The sequence below is a fragment of the Canis lupus genome, chromosome 15, assembly GCF_048164855.1.
Source record: "Canis lupus baileyi chromosome 15, mCanLup2.hap1, whole genome shotgun sequence".
Taxonomy (NCBI): Eukaryota; Metazoa; Chordata; class Mammalia; order Carnivora; family Canidae; genus Canis; species Canis lupus.
In genome coordinates this window covers 40,112,148-40,133,147 of record NC_132852.1, presented here as the reverse complement: position 1 = coordinate 40,133,147, position 21,000 = coordinate 40,112,148, and the positions used below count along the sequence as shown (strand labels likewise).

At 34.5% G+C, this 21,000-nt stretch overlaps 1 protein-coding gene across 15 annotated transcripts in view; it reads right to left on the bottom strand.

Annotated features, from left to right (window-relative positions):
* Positions 1-21,000, bottom strand: part of PSD3 (pleckstrin and Sec7 domain containing 3) — a 592,272-nt gene that overhangs the window by 316,848 nt on the left and 254,424 nt on the right. For all 15 annotated transcript variants that reach the window (XR_012007747.1, XM_072776763.1, XM_072776762.1 and 12 more), the window contains 4 exons: positions 18,796-18,990; positions 18,614-18,694; positions 16,578-16,690; positions 13,802-13,860 (listed from right to left, as the gene is read on the bottom strand). Coding sequence is in view for 14 of the 15 variants with exons in the window: in XM_072776763.1 (XP_072632864.1) it covers positions 13,802-13,860; positions 16,578-16,690; positions 18,614-18,694; positions 18,796-18,990 (448 nt within the window). In the remaining variant the exon portion in view is untranslated. The remainder of the gene's footprint in view (positions 1-13,801; positions 13,861-16,577; positions 16,691-18,613; positions 18,695-18,795; positions 18,991-21,000) is intronic.

Below are 21,000 nucleotides of genomic sequence, written 5' to 3'. Positions count from 1 at the left end.
TTTTTACCAATTCAGTTTCTTAATCTTTTCTATTGCTTTCCATTTTCTATTCCATTTAGTTCTAATCTTATCTTTATTATTTCTTTTCTTTTGCTAACATTGGGCTTTTAGTTTGTTGAGGTATAAGATTAGGTTGTTTGAGATCTTTGTTTATTCTAGCTATAGTTTCCTTTTATAGCTTTTATAGTTTTTAGTTTAGTTTTAGTATATATGTTTTATAGTTTCCTTTTGTAGCTATAGTTTCCTCTTAGAACTGTTTATGCTACATTCCGTAAGTTTTAGTATGTTGTATTTCCATTTTTAATTGTCTCAAGATACTTTTTCATTTCCTTTTTGATTTCTTCTTTGATACACTGACTTAATTTCGATATATTTGTGAATTTTCCTGTTTTCCTCCTGTTATTGATTTCTATTCTCATTTTCTGACCTTTGTGGTCTATAGTATTGTTTAAATATATTGTTTCTTTATTGATTCTCTAAGTGATCTATCCATTCATGAGAGTGGGTATTAAAGGCTATTACAGTACTGCCGCTTATTGCTCCTTTTAGTTCTGTCAGTATTTGCTTTGTATATTATGGTGCTTTGATTTTGGGTGTATTATCTACCTTCCACTTGTCAGTTGTTTATCCATTTATTACAGGGCTATTTACTAAGTGCCTACACTTAGACCTGTTGTAACCTCTTGGTGCATTAACCTTTTCATCACTACAAAATGCCTTTGTTTCTAGTAATTCTGGTCTTAAAGTATATTTTGTTGATGTTAACATAGAAACACCAGCTTCCTGCCCATTACTGTTTACATGGTACTACTCTTCTCATTCTTTAACTTTCAACCTATTTGTTTCTAAATCTAAAAAGTGTCCCTTTTAGACAGCACATAGTTGAATATTTTTAATCCCAAAGTCTGGCTTTCCTTGAGGACAGTTTCTATTGACTTCTTTCTTTTACTGTGTATGACCCATACTTTCTTATTTCTTTGCAAGTCTCATAGTTATTTGTTGAAAACTAAAGATTTTAAATAATGTGGCAAATCTATAAATCAGATTCCTCCCCCTTCCCACCTGTTTGTTGTTACTGTATTGTTTTTTTTTTAGTGGCTTTTCCGGAACTAAATCTTTGCTGTTCAGGAACAACGTTGACCTCTGAAGTCTCAGTGAGCTCAGCAGCCAGCTTATTATTGGATAGAGATTTCCTTAAATGCTTTGGCATCGGGTTCTGTGTGTGTTAAGAAACACCTTCAATGCTCCAGGAGACAGTAGATAAATAAGCTTTGCAAGTCAGGATTTTCCAGGGAGCTTCCAGACAATTCAAATAATGACAATTCCCTGGGAATGGGGCTTTTGAGGGAGCTCCTAACTGCCCATTCCAGTGAATGCTAAACTTCTGGTTTTTACAGCTACTTTTTACTGACTGTCAGAGACTACTGGTTTTCAAGACTACTGTGGAGCTGGGGAGAGGGGAATGATAATCTTGCAAGTGAAAACACCACAAATTTTACTGTTCTTATGGATATTCAGTTGTTTTTTGTTTTCTTCAATAAACATTCTTTGTATTGTTTGTAAGCCTTTGTTAATCTCCAAAGTTCTGAGAACACTGATTTTTGACCAATTTTTGCAAGTCTTCTCATTGTTCTTTGAAGGAACAGATACTCAGAAGTACTTGCTGTCATTTGGAAGTACTATTCCCTCAGTATAACCTTTAGACTCTAACAAAACACTATTTTTTTTAAGATTTTATTTATTTATTCATGAGAGTCAGAGAGAGAGAGAGAGAGGCAGAGACACAGGCAGAGGGAGAAGCAGGCTCCATGCAGGGAGCCCAACGTGGGACTCGATCCTGGGACTCCAGGATCAGGCCCTGGGCTGCAGGCGGCGCTAAACCGCTGCGCCACCAGGGCTGCCCAAAACAGTATTTGTTAATGTCAATACTCTCCACATCAAAAATTATTTTTTAATTATTTAAGCTTATAACAAAAAAAAATTTAGAGGACATCTTTAAAATGGAAGGATACTATTTTTTGTTCAAAATTCTTTTGAAAGATTCATGAGAATACGTTTAAATATCACTAAGTCAAAAAAGCTTCTTTAGGGCGGGCACCATAAATTTCTATTATATGGTATAAATAAAACTTTCATTGTTTAATTAACAATTGTTATGTTTTATAACATTTAAAAACAATGGTAAAGTCTCTGGCATTATTTTGGTTTATAAAATCATACTGCGTTCTAAAGTCAGATTTATTTTATTACTTACTTAAGCGTTTCACTTTTTGTATACTTTCACAGACTACCTTAGTTTAAAGATACCATTCTGACTCATCTGTATTTTGAAATACAATTAGGAAAAGAGCAATTAGAGGGAAAATGGATATGTGAATTCAAACCAACAAAAACAATTCATACGTTCTGGGTGCTCCATAGTAAGGAAGAATTTGTATAATCAACCCAACACCAGGTGCCTCAATTTGTCTGACTAATGCAAGAAAATAACCAAGATAAATGGCTTTCTATTAGTCCAAGATGCCCAACATCTTACTGAATATTTCATTAGTTGAGGCTATTTATATCTGCTATTTATTCTCCTCCTCTGACTCCCTGGTATTTCTAGGTAAGGCCTAGGAGGAAAGGCAAACGTTCTCATTAGCCCATTTGTGCCTTACTAACATCTATGTTTAAACGTTCCCTGAGTTTTTATACCATTTTTTAAATTGTATTTATTTTTATTTTTTTAATATTCTTTTTTTTTTTTAAGATTTATGTATTTATTTATTCAGAGAGAGCGAGAGGCAGAGACGCAGGCAGAGGGAGAAGCAGGCTCCATGCAGGGAGCCCGACGTGGGACTTGATCCCAGGCTGCAGGCGGCGCTAAACTGCTGCGCCACTGGGGCTGCCCTTTATACCATTTTTATCATGGATTAAAAGTAAAATGAAGTAAATAAAGTCTTTGTCTTCATTTCTTTGTCGAGAAACACTCCTTCACATGATACCTGGATTTTTCCTTCTTGTTATAGCAAATTGTATCAATTATTTTGAAATACTGTTATTCAAATACTGTCCACTGAACAAAGCTAGCTGTAATCATTGATTTTGTATCTCTACCATATATAGCTATCACAGAGAAACTCACACAATGACATGGTTCTATTTTTTTCCCAAATTGATTCATAACTTTGGAAAAAAGTAGGCTTGCTCTGAAACAAATGCTGGCCAATTACATGCCAAGGCAGTAATTCTGTAGTAACTTTTTATATTCTGGATTGCTTTCCATTAAACGAATAAAGCATAGAGATGTGAAAAAGCCTCCTGATACACTGAGAGCCAAAGAAATTGTTATTGAAGTCAACGCAACATTTCCAATATAATCTGAGATGTTCAATGAACATGAATCTCTAGATAATTAACTTTAAAACCAAGAGGCATCTTTAATCAAACCTAAAATTTAACATACAGAATGGAAAACCAACAAAAACTAAGAATTTTATTTGAAGTCCCAAAATAAGGCAGGCCCAAAATTTTAATATTTGGCCAATTAAGGCAGCATCCTTAATGAGAGAAAATATTAAGCAAAAAGAAGAAAAACCCAGGGCTGGAGGTTCATATACCCCAGAAAAAATTAAGGCTTTTCTCCAAAATGATTATATTGCTATTTTTTTAAAAAAATATTTTACTTATTGATTGTGAGAGACACAGAGAGAGAGGAAGGGGGGGCAGAGACATAGGTAGAGGGAGAAGCAAGCTCCCTGCAGGGAGCCCGATGTGGGACTGGATCCCAGGACCCCAGGATCATGCCCTAGCTGAAGGCAGATGCTCAACTGCTGAGCCACCCAGGTGCCCCTATATTGCTATTTTCAAATAAGTTCTCTTATAATACATAATAAAAAGCTGTTTATTCCATTTGTTTTCTTTTAAAGATACATTAAATCCCTTTTAGAGAGAAATTCTTTGATAAATGTATCATTTCTGAAAAATTGAACTCAGATGTTTTTAACATGTTCTCATTCAGAGTGTAAGTAAAAGGATCATCGTCAACATTACTACGGTTGGGAGACAGAGAAGGTTTCAAGGACTAAGGATAGGGGATGTAGAAGAGAAAAGTTCTATAAATTTGTGGAAAGAACCAGATAGGAAATATTTTAGGCTTCACAGCCCATGAGGTCCTTGTTACAACTACTCAACACTGTCATTTTAGTGTGAAGATGTAAAGAAATGGATGTGATTGTGTTCCATAAAACTTTACTTACAAAAATAGACTGTTAGCTGGATTTTGCCTATGGTGCATACTTTGCTGACTCCTGATTTTTTTTTTTTTTTGAGATTTTAATTTTAAGTCATTTCTATACCCACATGCTCCACCAACTGAGCCAGCTAGGTACCCTTCTGACCCCTGATCTAAAAGAAAACTGGAAAGGGACACCTGGATGGCTCAGCAGTTGAGCGTCTGCCTTGGGCTCAGGTCATGATCCTGGGGTCCTGGGATCAAGTCCCGCATCGGGCTCCCCACAGAGAGCCAGCTTCCCCCTCTGCCTATGTCTCTGCCTCTCTCTGTGTGTCTCTCATGAATAAATAAATAAAATCTTTAAATAAAAAAAAAAGAAAACTGGAAGGAAGTGGCTTGTATTGAGGAAGCATACATCCAGGCATCCTGATGTATTCTGTGCCTTACTATTAAAATTATGGCATTTTTTTTTCCTAATCAGCTGATAGCTCCCAACTTTAGTGGTAACAATGAGAGCAAAGGGGCAAAGTTAAGATGAAGACATTCCTTCTTTAGGCTCACCTACAAACCATTCAAGCTGCTGGCCAAAATTCTGCACAAGAGTGACCAGGTCTTTGCTTTGAGCATGCCTTCCCTGACAACCGGAGGTATGAAGCCTTCTTTATTTATTTTTTATTTTTTTTTAATAATAAATTTATTTTTGTTTGGTGTTCAATTTGCCAACATACAGAATAACACCCAGTGCTCATCCCTTCAAGTGCCCCCCAGTGCCCGTCACCCATTCACCCCCCCCCCCCCGCCCTCCTCCCCTTCCACCACCCCTAGTTCGTTTCCCAGAGTTAGGAGTCTATGTTCTATCTCCCTTTCTGATATTTCCTACCCTTTTACAGCCATACTACCGTGAATGCGCCCGATCTCGTCTGAAGCCTTCTTTAAAGCTCCAGTCAAGACCTAACCCAAACTCAGTCGCAAGAGAGAGCTGCTAGCAAAGCCAGGTATTCCTGTGAATACCCAGAAAAACAGAACGCAATATATATACTCTGACCTACAGGTTGTAGAATTAGGCAAAATAACCCTAAGATTATTTTTTTTAATAATGTAGAGTATGGAAGCATTGTGGGAAACATGCTTTCAGAGAAATTAAAAGCCTTCATGATCCATTCATAAAATCTGGCCCCATAAATCCTGGGATACTAAAAACACAGCAGGCATACCTTCCCACATGACAACCCCACCCTCTCCAACATGTTACAATAAATGGTAAAAACGAAACAAACAAAAAAAAAAAACCCATACTACGAACTCGGTAATTACTTTAGTTCCGTAGCTCTGCTATAAGATCCTATTTTGTTTTTGTTCTGTACTCTTCTCTAACAAATACGTTTAATCGTATTATGCCACCCTCAGGTGTCTATTTTTTTATATTTTGATTAGCAGGCAAAGCAGAATCCTTTGTAAATTTCCAACCAAGTAGCTATGACTGATATTCAATGTACTCTTTCATAAACCCCAATCACAGAGCTAATGTAAGTTTTAGAAGTTCAACTTTTAGGGATATCTGAACTATTACTTGGACTTTTCCTGCGTCTTGTGTATAAACTACCATTGACAAAAGAACTAGAAGTGGTATAAAGAAAAAAATATGGCAACTGATAATAATACTGTAACACAGTGCTTCTCAAAGTATGACTCAGGGATCCTGTTCAGAGTGTTCATGAGGTCAAACCTGCTATTAAAATAATACTCAGAACATTTTTGTCACTCTCTCTCACAAGTTATAGTGGAGTTTTCTAGAAGCTACATTACTTGTGACATCCTGCAACTAAATAAATAACAGCAGCAGAGAGTTTAGCTGTCTTCTATTAAGCGAAATACGAGTTTTGCAAAAAATTTTCAATCCTATTCTTTTCACTGATTTTTTTGTTTTTCTAAGTATAATTATTATTCATAAAAAAGAATTATTCTCATATGATTTCACTTATATGTGGAATCTGAAAACAAACAAATGAACAAATAGGTGATGGGGATTAAAGAGTACACTTGTGATGAGTACTTAGTGTTCTTTGTAAGTACTGAATCACTAAATTGCACATCTGATACTAATATTATGCTGTATGTTAACCAACTAAAATTTAAACAAAAACTTGAAAAAACGGCAGCCCGGGTGGCTCAGTGGTTTAGCGCCGCCTTCAGCCCAGGGCCTGATCCTGGAGACCAGGGATGGAGTCCCATGTCAGGCTACCTGTATGGAGTCTGCTCCTCCCTCTTCCTGGGTCTCTACCTCTCTCTCTCTCTTTCTCTCTCTCTCTTTCTGTGTCTCTCATGAATAAATAAAATCTTTAAAAAATTTTTTGAAAAAATAAGTGTTTGTAAAGTAAAAAGAAAAAAAGAAAGAAAAACCGAAACAGACTCATAAATACAGAGGAACAAACTGATGGGCTGCCAGAGGGGAGGAGGATGGGGAGTTGGGCAAAATAGGTGAAGGGGACTGGGAGACACAGGCTTCTAGTTATGCAGTGAGGAAGTCACAGGAAAAAAAGTACAGTATAGGGAAAATAGTCAAAAGTATTGTAATAGCATTGTATGGTAACAGATGGTAGTTACAGCTGTGAGCACAGCATAACATAGAGATCTGTCAAATCACTATTTGTATACCAGAACCTAACAATGTATATCAACTATACTTCAATTTTTTTTTATACTTCAATTTTTAAAAAGGGTACAATCTTCCAGTTATAAAATAAATACCACATTGGGATATAATGTAATTCATGGTGACTGTAGTTACAGTCACATGGTGAATGTTGGAAAATTAAGAGTAGCTTAAAAGTTCCGATCCTAAGAAAAAAAATTATAAACATGAATGGTGACAAATGTTAACTGGACTTATTGTGGTGACTATTTTGTAATATATATAAATAATGAATCATTATGTTGTACACCTAAAAATAAACTAAAATATGAAATCCACTCATTTTAAAATAGTATGTTATTCAGTTAATGGATTAATTAATGCTACTTTAACTTAATAAATATTTTAAAATATTATCCATTTTAGTTTCTAACATAGTACATATTAATGGATATAAACAAAGGTTCTTTGGAGCCCTCAAAAAGAATTAAGAGTATAAAGGGAATGTGATACTATCAAGTTTGAGAAGTACTGTAGTAGCAGATTCTATCACAATTTCATAGAAAGTGTTTCCTCTGAAATTTGAGAAGATAAAGGAAAAGATATTGACCTCATTATCATATTACAAAGACTAAACTTGTACTTTAGGACAAATATTAACTTAAATAATGGAATTAGAGGTGAGAGGTTTCAATCACCTTCCTCACTTCACAGGAAGAAAGAGCAAAAACAGACCTAATATGGAGTTTCATCTACTTTCTTTTATCATTTTCTACTAATGACTGTGCAAATGTAAAAAGTTCATAATAGTAAGAAGGAATGCAGCAACTGAATAATGTATAAATTATACTACCTGAGGTCCCTAAATGAGCCCACTGACCCAACTGATATCTGAGTTGTATTTTCCATGTATGAACCTATTCTTAAAAAAAGCAGAACTACAAAAAAAAAAAAAAAAGTGAAGAATGAAAGAAGAGGTATGAGGTGACTAAGGAAAAAGAAATGGGAAAAAAAGGAAAAGGAAAGGAGGAAAGAGAAAAAGGAAAGGAGGCTTTCATTTTGAGCAGTCACAGAAGAAAATGCACCAGTACATGGTTAACTGTGACATGATTAAGTAAGCAAGCATTCCTATGAAAATTCACATAGTCATATGTGACAGGATTTTTTTTTTTTAAGATTTTATTTATTTATTCATGAGACACAGAGAGAGAGAGATTAAGAGAGAGAGAGGCAGAGACACAGGCAGAGGGAGAAGCAGGCTCCATGCAGGGAGCCTGATGTGGGACTCGATCCGGGGACTCTAGGATCACGCCCTGGGCCAAAGGCAGGCACTAAACCACTGAGCCCCCCAGGGATCCCTGTGACAGTATCTTAAAGGTCATTTTAAAATTGAAAAATCTGAGGGGTGCCTGGGTGGCTCAGTCAGTTAAATGCCTGCCTTCAGCTCAGGTCATGATCTCAGGGGCCTAGGATTGAGCCCCATGTCCGGCTCCCTGCTCTGCTCAGCCAGAAGCCTGCTTCTGTCCCTACCTCGGCCCTTCCCCACCATTTGTGCTCTCTCTTGCTCTCTCTCTCTCTCACTCCATCTCTAATAAATAAATAAAATCTTTTAAAAAATTTAAAAATCTGAAATCAAGACATTTTTCTGTATAACATTTCCACAGCTGATGGTTAAAGTTGTCAGGCAATCCCCAAAATGCTCATTCTAACCAGAGAAACAGTAACAGTAAAACTGAACCCAACACCCCACCATAAACCTTTGGCAATTCTGGTCCAGACCTGATGCTTCTGTGAACTACCAAATCACTGAGAAGCCCCAGGAATGAGAGCCTTCTGGAAGTCACGGTGGCTGGGAAGCTCTCAAAGAGGTGAAAAGAAAGATTTGGTATCAAGGACATGGAAAAGAGGATTCCCAAGGGATGGGAGTTGTGCTGGGTGAATGGAAATTAAGAACAAGGCTAGAATCTACAGTAGAGTAAAACTTAGGAAAATTAATGAATGCCAGGGATGGCTTTCCTGGCAGAGGGCATCAAGGATATGGGACAGCACAGACAGGAGAGGAGCCCATAGAGAAGAAAGCTATACAGGAGGGAGGGCAGTAGGCAAAAGGTACTTAAGGTAGCTTCCAGTTACAATAACGATAATCACAGCAAGAGCTTTCCTAAGGATATTAAACCTACTTAATCAACCTCACAAAGGTTTGTGATGCTTTTGTGAGTAGAAAGGCAAAACAGCATACATGAAAAGTAAATGTATTAAACAATTCTACTTATAATAGTCATTTTCCACTTCTGATAATAAACCAAATATTTTACCCGCCATTTAAAACTCTATGATCCTACAGAGCAAACCTAGAAATTAAAAACACAATTACCAGTGCAGTTTACAGACTGCAAAATAATGGACTGCTGTGACCTATGTCAAATTGAACTACATATATATATTTTTAACACTATTCTATTAACAAAATCTATACTTGATTCCTTGACTTCTTTATGGCCCCCTACCAGTATGGTATACTAACTGGGTTTTATTCCTTTTTTTTTAAGATTTTATTTATTTATTCATGAGAGACACAGAGAGAGAGAGAGAGAGGCAGAGGCAGAAGCAGGCTCCATACAGGAAGCCCTATGTGGTACTCGATCCCGGGACTCTGGGATCATGCCCTGAGCCGAAGGCAGATGCTCAACCGCTGAGCCACCCAGGCGTCCCACTGCGTTTTATTCCTTATTCAACCTACAAGTGAACACCAAAACAAAAACAAAACAGTAAGGTCCTGCCTCATACACTAAACTCAGACCACTGAGGATGATACTCAACACACTCAGAGTATCCCAAAGATATCTACAGGATGCTCCTTGCCTGAGCCACATAGAGCCACCACTCCAGAACCACACCCCCAACCCCTTTACACCTGTTGCAGAGCAGGCTAGCTCCTGCCATTACTGAAAAACATAAGATACTTCGGGTAAAATTGCTACTAAAAATCTTAAGCCACATTAAAAATAATGTCCTGGCTATTGCCTTTGACCATGGTCTGACCCTGGCAGCCACTGTCTTATAGATCTCTTTTGACTTCTAGTTGTGAAACTGACCAACTGATTCTATACTTATCTATCCCACTTTTCATTACAACTCAGTCTATATCTAAAACCTCCTCCCACCTCAGGGTCCAGTCCTGGTGAGAAGTTCCTGCTTATTGTCCTGCCCCTGATACCTGTCTTCGGTCCAAGTGATAATCCTGGCAGATAGTTGAATCTCAACTATGACAGAAGTACCAGAGAGCTACAGTCAATAAAGTACATTTGAATATTAGTCCAGAAAAGAAATAGGTTTGAATTCATTCTAACATGACAAAATCTTTTTATTCATACTATTTCCAATAAAACACAGGGCTTTAAAGAAAAAAGATTTTCAGATTTTCAGCTCTTTCCACATTGGTAGTTTAAACATCAATACAACTTAATTCTAAAAAAAAAAAAAAAAAAAAAAAAAAAAAACTTAATTCTAGTACAGTAAGAGAAAAATAAACTCTAGAGTTTATTTTAATGAAATTTATCTGTATGTGCAAAAATTTAATTTACATACATATTTTACAGATGAAGGCATTTTAAAAATAAGAGATTACTTATAGCAAATTAGCCATGTGACCATAACTATAAAATACTTAATTCATCTAAGAGAATAAACCACATGCAGACAAACAAAACCAAGTCAATACTATTGCTAAAATAATGATGTGCCATTCATATTTTTAAAAATAGGTAAGAAAGAGAATCATCGTTTTTAGCTCCAACAAAATTATAACATCTGAATGAACTTCTCCCAAAAATATTGCATTTTCTTCAGTTTGTTTTTTTTTCCCTAGGCTACTTAGTGAAATTCAATAATCTAAGGTATAATTAAAATAGCACCCCAGTACTTTTCCACCATAGCACCTCATTTACCTGCTATCATTCTTCAGTTAAAAGGAGTAATGGAAATCAGCCTAACCAACACTACCAGAAATGAAATTTGACTTCCATGAATGTCTCATTCATTCCCGATCCTTACCCAAATGGCACAGAACTTGGATAGAGTAGACATACTGTGTTTGCTGAATGATAGAATAAATTTTAAAAAGAAAGGCAGAAAGGCATTCCAACATATAACATTATATTAGATATGCTATATTATTAGTATTTGTTTTGTCATTTTATTAGTAAGAAAGTTAACAGAATGAACAAAGGCCCATACCAGTGCATTTTCAATGTATCATCATTCCTTAGAGTAAATAAAACTTTCAAGGAGGATTCATACACACACACACACACACACACACACACACAAAGCCAAAAGAAGCTAATTCCCAAGTTATGCCTCCCCCACTGAAAGCATGAGGACAAATTTATCTCAGTACTTCTGAGAAAGATCATGCTGTTGTATTGCTATCATGGCACAATGGTAAGGAAGAAAAAGAAAATGGTTTATTAGTTCACTCCCCAAGAGGGTTATTCTAGTATTAGACTAAGTAATGAGAAGTGATGATGGCCTAGGCAGTACAGCCTAAGGAGGTGAAAAGTGGCCAACACTGGAAATAATTCACTTTATATTTTGAATGATTCACCTTCAAAGGGGCCATGCTATTAAGTCAAACAAATACTGTAACAATAAATCAGGCAATCATGATGCAAGAGAAGCTACATCCAAAATTATGGATAAAAACTTACCACCTAGAAGGAAAATTTATTTTTTAAGTGAATCCAGAGTTGGAAGAAAAAGAAACACATTTTCATATGGTTAGTTTTTATGAAACTACTATATATTCAGCAAACTTTTAACAGCATCCATTGTAATTAAGGATTAAAAAGCACCTCTACTATTTAAAACCTAAACAACAGATAACCCTAAGTATATATATATAGCACACATTTTTCAAAAACAAAGCTATGAACTAATAATCACTAAAAATATGATGATGCTATTGTACTTATAATATTCTCCCTCTTATACGTAATTCTGTCACTATAGCCAAGTGTTAATTATGTATGATTGGCATAAATCAGGATAATACTAAACTGCTCATTTGTATACTGCCTCTTACCTATAAACTCTTACATTCTAGTTGCCAAAAAGAAGTATGATGCTCCACTTAATCTCTTTCCAGTTATTCAAAAGTGGTCTGAAGACAGAGCAAGAGCAAATCCGAGGTCTGTGGTTCTGAACCTATGGACATAGACACTAGGGTGCCCATGGCTAGTTTGGATATCAAGCATGCTGAGTTATCTGAATAAAAAACCAACTTCACACCTTTATTTACTACTATGTTTCAAAGTATTGTGATTAATAAGATACAAGTTTATTTGAAAGTATTATTAAAGCAATATTAGCTTTCCACAAAGTAATTCAGGTTTTAAAAGAAACCAGTCTCCCATCTAGCAACTTCCACAGAAGTTCTATGAGATCCTCAACTCTTAAATAAGAATTGAGAGTATTACTGGACTTTTTTTTTTTGGTCATTACACATTTTCTCAGTCAACAGACACTAACTGCAAAACCACTGTATGTGAAGGAGACCTCAAAATATCTCATGTGAAGAAGATACCTAATGCTGGAACTCACTGACTTGGGTCAAAGTTATATGTGGACAAGAGTATTCAAAATTGTCTCTTTCAGCTGAAAGTTAGGTTGAGAAATTATGTGGGAGGAAAAGAATGGGGACAGGATTGTAACTGTCACCATAAGACAGAGAAGAAAGGAGAGAAAAACAGTGGTCAGGACTGTCCACTGACCGGTCATTGCCGTTACAAGCTGGATGAGTTTAAATTCTGATTCTCATGTCAACGCTCACATTATGGGAATCCTAATACTTTCATTTCCCCAAGATGTATTACAATGCCACTACCCCAAAATGTCCTTCGAAAGTATCTACTAATTTTATTCTGTATCACCTCTGGACACGTATCTCTGAATCAATAGGTCATTCTAAATTTACCTCATGGAAATTGCAGTAGGAACTTCCTGGTTGAGTTTTGTGAGATTTGCGAAGGCAATGTTAACTATCACTACAACTCTTCCTCATTTTTCTGATGATAGAACACTTATTTTCCCTTCAAACCATCTCAATGGCCCCATACAGCTCCATTTTGCCTTTCCTAAGGAAATTATATAGCCTTTTGGAATATGAGATCAAATTTGGATGGATACCTAAAGTTTTAGTTCTTTTAATATGATTTTTTTAAATTGCAAAATACATTGTATAGCAAATCAAGGAATGATCTAGATTCTTTAATTATAAGAAACCTGGTTTTCTCTTCAAAATAAATGGACCTGGGACTAATGAAATAATTTTTGTGCTAAGTACATATTGGCCTATATTAAACAAAAACACTTTCATTTTCTCTAATATAAAGTTTAAGTGAATGCTAAAACTTCACATCTATGATAGGTAAAAATTTATATATAATTATAAATTAAATTTCACTCAATATCTTAAATAGAAGATGAGACAGTAATTAGATTATTTTGATATTTCAACTAGTAAAAGGCCAATGTGAACTGAGAAGTGTAGAAAAGGCTGATCCTAAGACTGGCTAGCTACTGTATTTAGTAAAAATACAGTTAACATTTTCAGATCTAACTTATATCCCCTTTCCATCAAATATTAACCCAAATAGCTAACCAAAAAAATGAAACAAAAAAGCAAATGCTCTGTCTCTGCCATCTACTGGAGAAAGAAGATACAGAACACACTCACTACAGATAAGACAATTCCACACATGTAGACAATATATTCACTTTTAAGTGAATTATGCTCATAAAGTTATTTCTTTTTCCAAGGATTTACATTTACCTATCTGCCATGTAGAGAATGAGAGTTGGGAGGCAGAGAATAAGCACATGTGAATGCAAAAGCAAAGATAAGCCTAAGATATTTCACTTTCTCTAAGACAGCTTCACAACCCTATACTTACATGGCCATGGAGATCTGTGTTAAGAAGCATCATTGCACAAGTGAGACAATGGACTCCATCTAAGAGAAGAGACAAGGAAAGAAAGCATTGATTCGCTATTTCCTGTTGGATTCCTTATTATCATTAAAGTAGCAAATTATATTAAGAACCTGTGAACACATAATAACGTAGCTAGCCACCATTGATCATATCTGTTAGGGAGACAAGAAATAGATAAATTATTAAAAGGACCTCAGTGTACAGAGTTGGACTCTGTTGGTGATAAACTATATTATTCTTCCCTCTTTGGAGGGCAATTTGATAGTACATATCTTAAGCTTTGAAACAGTATCTTTTGACATATCAAATTAGTTTATAGGGCTTTTCACTAAGGAAATAAAGATCTATACAAAATACAAGTGTATCCAAAGAAACGTTGCTTACAATGGGGAACAAGTAAATAAAACTCTCCAAAAACACAATCCTATTATGCTTAAGTCACTAAAAACATTGTCCAAGTATACATGTTGAAATAGATAGTTCACAATAAATTATTATATAAAAAACACATTATATGCAGTATGGTACCATTTAAATATAAATACACCTAGAATAATATATAACATTATATTAAAAGTTTATTGTCTCTGGATAGTGAGATAATTTTTATCTTTTTATTTATATTTTCCCAATTTTCTGTAACACAAGATACAGAAGCGAAAATAAGTCATTTGCTACTCTTCTTTCTTTTTTTTTTTTTTTTTTTTTTACTTCCTGGGAGGAAAGTGAAGAAAGAAGCAAAAGTCAAAGAAAACTAAGTTTTGGGTCTTTCATTGTACTGTCTTGGTATCAGTTCTCTGGCTAAAAACATATGGGCAGGAACAGTTAGGCAACATGTAGGTTGACTGGTCCAGGATATTATGGATCAAACAAAAATACAATAATACAATAATCTCTAAAAATTGAAAAATTAAATATTCAGGGGGAAAATGTTGCTTAAACCAGACGGATCATGTCACATTTAGACAGAAACATCACTCTCTCCTTACTTTATAAAGGAAAAGAAAAAGCACTAAGAATTAAGCTTCTCATTTCCAAACCTTAGAATTACTTCTCCCATTCTTTTCCCCCAATTTTCAATCTACGTATAGTAGACAAAGGTGGTTGCAGATACAGAAAAATCTTATTAGTGTATGCCAAATATACAGCAAGGCCTTCCTAATTCCTGAATTCATGAATTAAAGACCACTTATTCTTCAGGAGTATGCCTTTGAGTATAGTAGGTGATTTCTGTCATTAAGGTCTCTAAGGAGATGCTACTAAATGCCCAAAAGTATATTTATTCCAGTTCCAGTTTATTAAATTTTAAATATATTTAAAATAAATTCCTTGAAAGCATTTGTAAAACTCAGCAGCCAACTCTCATATATCCTTATCAATGTCCAGTTGAGTGTACACATCCATATTCCTTATTTCACTCAGCAATGTCACCATATGGGGCACCTGGTGGCTCAGTTGGTCAAGTGTCTACCTTCAGTTCAGGTCATGATCCCAGGATTCTGGGATCAAGTCCTGCCATCAGGCTCCCTGCTCAGCGGGGAGCCTGCTCCTCCTTCCTGCTTGTGCTCTCTCTTGCTCTCTCTCTCTCTCAAATATATAAAGTCTTTAAAAAAAAAAAAAAAAAAAGGAAAGTCAACATTTTATTAGATTTGAAGGAGGTTTTAATAAAAACAACTCCCTTCTATCTCTTTCATTCTCTACTCAATCCTGATAGTGATAGAAGCAGTGAATAAGTAATCTAAATATAATCCAAAAAAGGACTAAAGAAAATTAAGTTTCCATTTCACAGAGAGGAAGTGACTCTAATGATCAGTTTGTTAGTTAATTTAGCTATACACTAGAGGGCAGAGGCTGGGGGATAAGTACACTCATTCCAGTTAACTGGCAATACTGAAGCTAAGACAGAATTGTTATTTCTTGCGCATTTAGTACTAGTGATCTATTTCAGATTTGTGTTTATTAAAATTCTCCAATGGCAAATGAATGCATCAAACTTTGAAAATTTTGCTTTATTGCAGGAATCAACATGGAGGAGAAACCTCTTGGTAGGGTGAAAAATAAATAGTTTAAAGTTGCATTTTAAAAATAATACAATGAATATAAACTCATAGTTCATTAAAATCACAAGCCAAAGTCAGTGGTCAGTGCTGTTACAATGAATATCAAACCAAAGCACTGGAGACACACTACAAACTCCAGTGTGATTTGTAAATGTTCCCAAAACATTATTATCCCTAACCACAAAACTAAGCAAACATGCACTTCAAGAAGTTTAGAGATCAGATGTATAGGGAGAAGAAATAAGAAAGCTGGCATTTCATTTATTACAATATGCTTTGCATGTAAAATCTCTGAGTGACTGCATGAGCAACTTAAAGCATCTCGTCATACTATGGAACTGGAAAGCAAAGTAAAAAAAAATGAAAAGAAAAGAATATCAGGCAGTCATTAAATATCATGTTTTTTTAAAGAATATTTAATGACATGAGAAAATGCTCAAAACGAAAAGGAAACAACAGGAAAAAAAAATTCTGGAATGATTCAAATTCAACATTGTACAAATAGAGCAGAAGCAAATATATCAGTGAATAATAGTTATCTCCAGATAATTAGAGATATCTAGATGATTTTCATTTTCTTCTGTATAATCCTCCATATTTTCCACAATAAAATAGAACTTTCATAGTGAGAAAAATAAGACTTGTTTTTGGAAATATAAACATTTGCATCAAATTACCTTGTGAAGCAATGGCATCTGGGTTACAATAAAAGTATCTATTGGAGAAGTGTATTAAAACTCTCTCTCGTTCTTGAGTTTCTCCCACAAGAGAAAATGCTTTAAAGAAATACCTTAAAAAGATTTAAGAGAAAAAAAGTGAAACTAGAAAAAATTACCATACTCTTCATGTTTGACAATTAAAGTTAATTCTATATAAGAAATTAATTATACAAAGTAAGATAGATATTCTACAGTTATTTTTTTAAATCACTAGATAGCCATTCAATATAAATTTATTTAATTCTATAAAATGTCAATATAAAAGATGAAAGGCAATACCAACAACATGTAGTTAATACATTAAGAAATGCTTTGGCAAGGTAGTAACTCTCCCATATGACTAAGTGACAAGTAGCCATTTAAAAGATAGGTCAGATAAAAACCAAAGAACACTCAAGACTAAACCAACCCATAACCATTGGATCATTGTTTGTCATCTTGCTGTATGATTGATTGTATTTGCTACTGACACATTGTTAAAATTACAACTATATTATTATCCTGTGTACAGTAGGTTTCTGTTAATTTTATTTTGCCTATTATCATATTATATTACTTTTTATATGAGAAGAAAATTGGGAGCCAAAATCCTAATTTACTCCTTAGGTTAAGAATAAATTAATTTATGTATAAAAATTTTTGAAAAGTAAAAATATGCCTAGAACCACACACCAATCTAAATCAGAGTCACTAAGAGTATTATCTATTAGTGATAAAATCCTCACTTGACAAAGTATATGGACTTCCCTGAATATAAGATGGAAGAAAAAAAAAATCCTTTAAAATGTTCTAAGAAATCTTACAATTAAAAGAAACATACAAAAATCTTATTTCTGGGACACCTGGGTGGCTCAGCAGTTGAGCATCTGCCTTTGGCTCAGGGTGTGATCCCCGGATCCAGGATCAAGTCCTATATCGGGCTCCCCGCATGGAGCTTGCTTCTCCCTCTGCCTGTGTCTCTGCCTCTCTCTCTCTGTGTCTCTCATGAATAAATACATAAAATCTTTTTTAAAAAAATCTTATTTTTATGATAAAAATGTTGCTATCTTAGTTTGTTAAATCTAAATTATATTGATCAAACTTTAATTTTTCATAACTGTCTTTTATAAACCACATCAGAAAGCAAACTACAAATATAGATATTTCCTCTCCTCTTATCTGTTTTCAGTGGGAAAACCTATGCATGCCCTCAATTCACGCGAAGTGCCACTGAATAAGTCACTATTGTGCATTCTAATCCAAACACCCTCACTTTACCTCTCAAGATTCCTGATTTATAAAACTATAGGGTTACACAGATGATCTCACAATTCTTCCAGGCTCTGACACGTTATAAAGTTTATAAGAGTAACTGCTGACTGGGTTTTACCTTCAGTGGCTCCTAGAAATTTACAGTACCATATGGTGTGAAAAGTGAGGATCAGTGTGTTTATTAAACTTTAATTTGAACAGATGAGCAAAATGTGTTACTACCTAAAACAGTTTTGCAGATATCTTCTGCTTATTAGTATGGTGATATTCTTTTTTATTCCATTCATAAATTAATTCCAAAGTATCATCTTAGAAGGCTATTTGGTTATTATAAATCTGTGCCTTCTTTAAACTGATCATTAGAAAACCAAATTCCCAGATTCCACTTCTCAAGACTTACTTTGTCACTATTCTTTTCTACGTCATCTACTAGATACAAAATATCAGTTCATGTGTGTTTTTATAAAAACAATATAATTTTCATTCTACTAATGGGCTACTAATTCTACATTCTACTAATCTGGGCTAAGATCACAAAGTCACTGTGTGTTTTATAAAAACAATATAATTTTCATTCTACTAATGGGCTACTAATTCTACATTCTACTAATCTGGGCTAAGATCACAAAGTCACTGTGCTCTAAAAAAAAAAGAAAAATCAGATTTTAGTTTCAGCATTACTTTCTCTTCTCCGAACTAATCATTTGGAAGCAAAAAAGAACAGAAGTGATATTTAATCATACCTGAGAGACTGATCCAGGGTCATTCCTGTAAAATCAAAAAACTTCAGATATTCTTCTGCAACTAGTTTGCTAAATTCATTGCTATAAGAAAACAAGACAGACTTTGTTATTCAAATTCAAGCTATTAAAAATGAGACACAAACGAGGACATACGCAAACACCAGCCCTAGTATAGAACGTACTTCTTGCCTAGGTGCTTTGCGACATCCGACCTTTTGAATCTGTCTAGTTGATAAAGTCGTCTGGCCAGCCTCCTGGCTGCTTCTACGTTGCTGCGGGTACCATTACTGAGACTTTCTGAGGCCTCCTTTTCCAGAATTTCAGTGCTCCCCATCTCAGAATGAGCCTCTAGCAGGGTTGTTTTTACACCAGCATTGCTGTGAGAATTGATAAAGAAGAAAAAAAGAACAGAAAAGTTTTTGTTTTTTTTTAATGTGACAAAAAGGGAAACTAGCTGATGAAATTATCGTGCCTTAGAACCAAATGAAAAAATTTAGATGAGATAGGTTTATACTTATTATTATTCATAAAAGTACTTCCAGCTGTTATATTTCAATCTTTCAAAGTGTTGGCTTAAACCCTTGATGAACAGTTCTCAAAACTTTTGATCTCAGTACCTCTACATTTTAAAAAATATGGAGAAAAAAATAAAAAATAAAAAATAAAAAAAATAAAAAATATGGAGGACTCCAAAGACCTTTGTGTTTATCTGAGTTGTTCTATCTATTGGTAATTCACCATATTAGTAATTTAAAAAGAAAAAATTTAAATACTAATTCACTTAAAAATAACTAGCTCATTTCATGAATATAAATATTTTATTAAAAATAATTATAACTTCCAAAACAACATAAAATTTAGTGAGAAAAGCAATAATTATTTACATTTTTTACAAATTTCTTTAATGGCTGGCTTACTAGAAGACAGCTGGGTTACTCACTGTCACATCTATTTGTAACCAATATTTTGTTTAGGTTGAAATTAAAATAATCCAGTCCCACACAGATAATTTAGTTAGAAAAAGAAGTATTTTAATATACTTTTCAGATAATTGTAGATATTCTTTTTTTATATGGCACTAAAATAAGACAAGTGGTAGTTTCCCAAAGGTTAGTGTCAATATAGTATCAAAGAATTTTTTGTACTCATATTAAAATTTGTCTTCATCTTTAAATGGATCTTTTACCCAGGCAAGATTCTGTACCATGCACTGGTCATTGGCAAAATATTGGTTGACACATTTTATTATACAATAGTTTTGAAAATCACATTTATCATGTCACCACTACTATCTTCATCAAAATCTTTAAGTACGGAAAAGCTACTAAACTTTTAGTGGAAGACAGAAGTTTTTTTGACTGAAAGCTCACATTGTATTGTTGGCAACAAATACTATCAATTGTTTTCTTAAAGTATTGATAGGCTTACTCAATTAATTTTTGAGAAAATGGTTGCCAATAACCATGGCTTATCAGCTACACTGAAAAAATGGCAAAATTTTTCCTAAAATTGCATTTCCTAAAAAGTAACTAGTTTATAAGTCACAACTCAAATTGCATACAAAATTGTCCTCAAGAAAACCATCAGGAGAAGTGTCTTATGCATATTTTCCATCTCATTACATGTGAAATTAAAAGGGTATGTACCAAGGGTTAAAATATAATTATCAAGGAATTTTTATCAAGGAATTTTTAGGTGAGACTGGTTTTTTTATCTTGCATGCAGGACAGTAAAGAACATCAGAACGATTAGGACAGTTTAGTGCCTCTACGTTGATTTGTGCTGAAGCCCTCACCATGGCTTTTGTACCATCAGTGTGATTATCAATATAATGAAAAGGAAAATAATGCTGTATACTGTTATTATAAAATAACTTCAACCTCATAAACATCCTAAGAGGGCCTCAGTAAGCCATGTAAACCACCTGTGAGCATCTCTGCTCTTGAAAAAGATCACAAACTATAGTCTGTGGCTGCCTATAGAATGCTACATCATGCAATATATAACATGGACACCAATAATGCAGTAATTTCCAAATTGGTGAATGAGGAAAAGATACATTTGTGATAAACTAGACTTAAGTAGCCTTCCAACATACCTACCACACACTCTAAACCAGACATAGAAATTCTTCTGTAATGAACTAGATAGTAAATATTTCAGGTAAGGACACATAAGTTCTCTGTTACACATACTTGTTTTTCGTGGGCTTTTTTTCAACCTCTTAAAACTTAAAACCATTCCAGGTTAGGCTGAAATAGGCCAAGAGGCCTCATTCTGCAGGTATTTGCTCTATCATATTCTTCTTTAACTTGTCCTAAATTATGAGTATCCATTTATTGTCTAGCCTGAGACACTTGGAAGAGGGAACAGGGATGATAAAATCA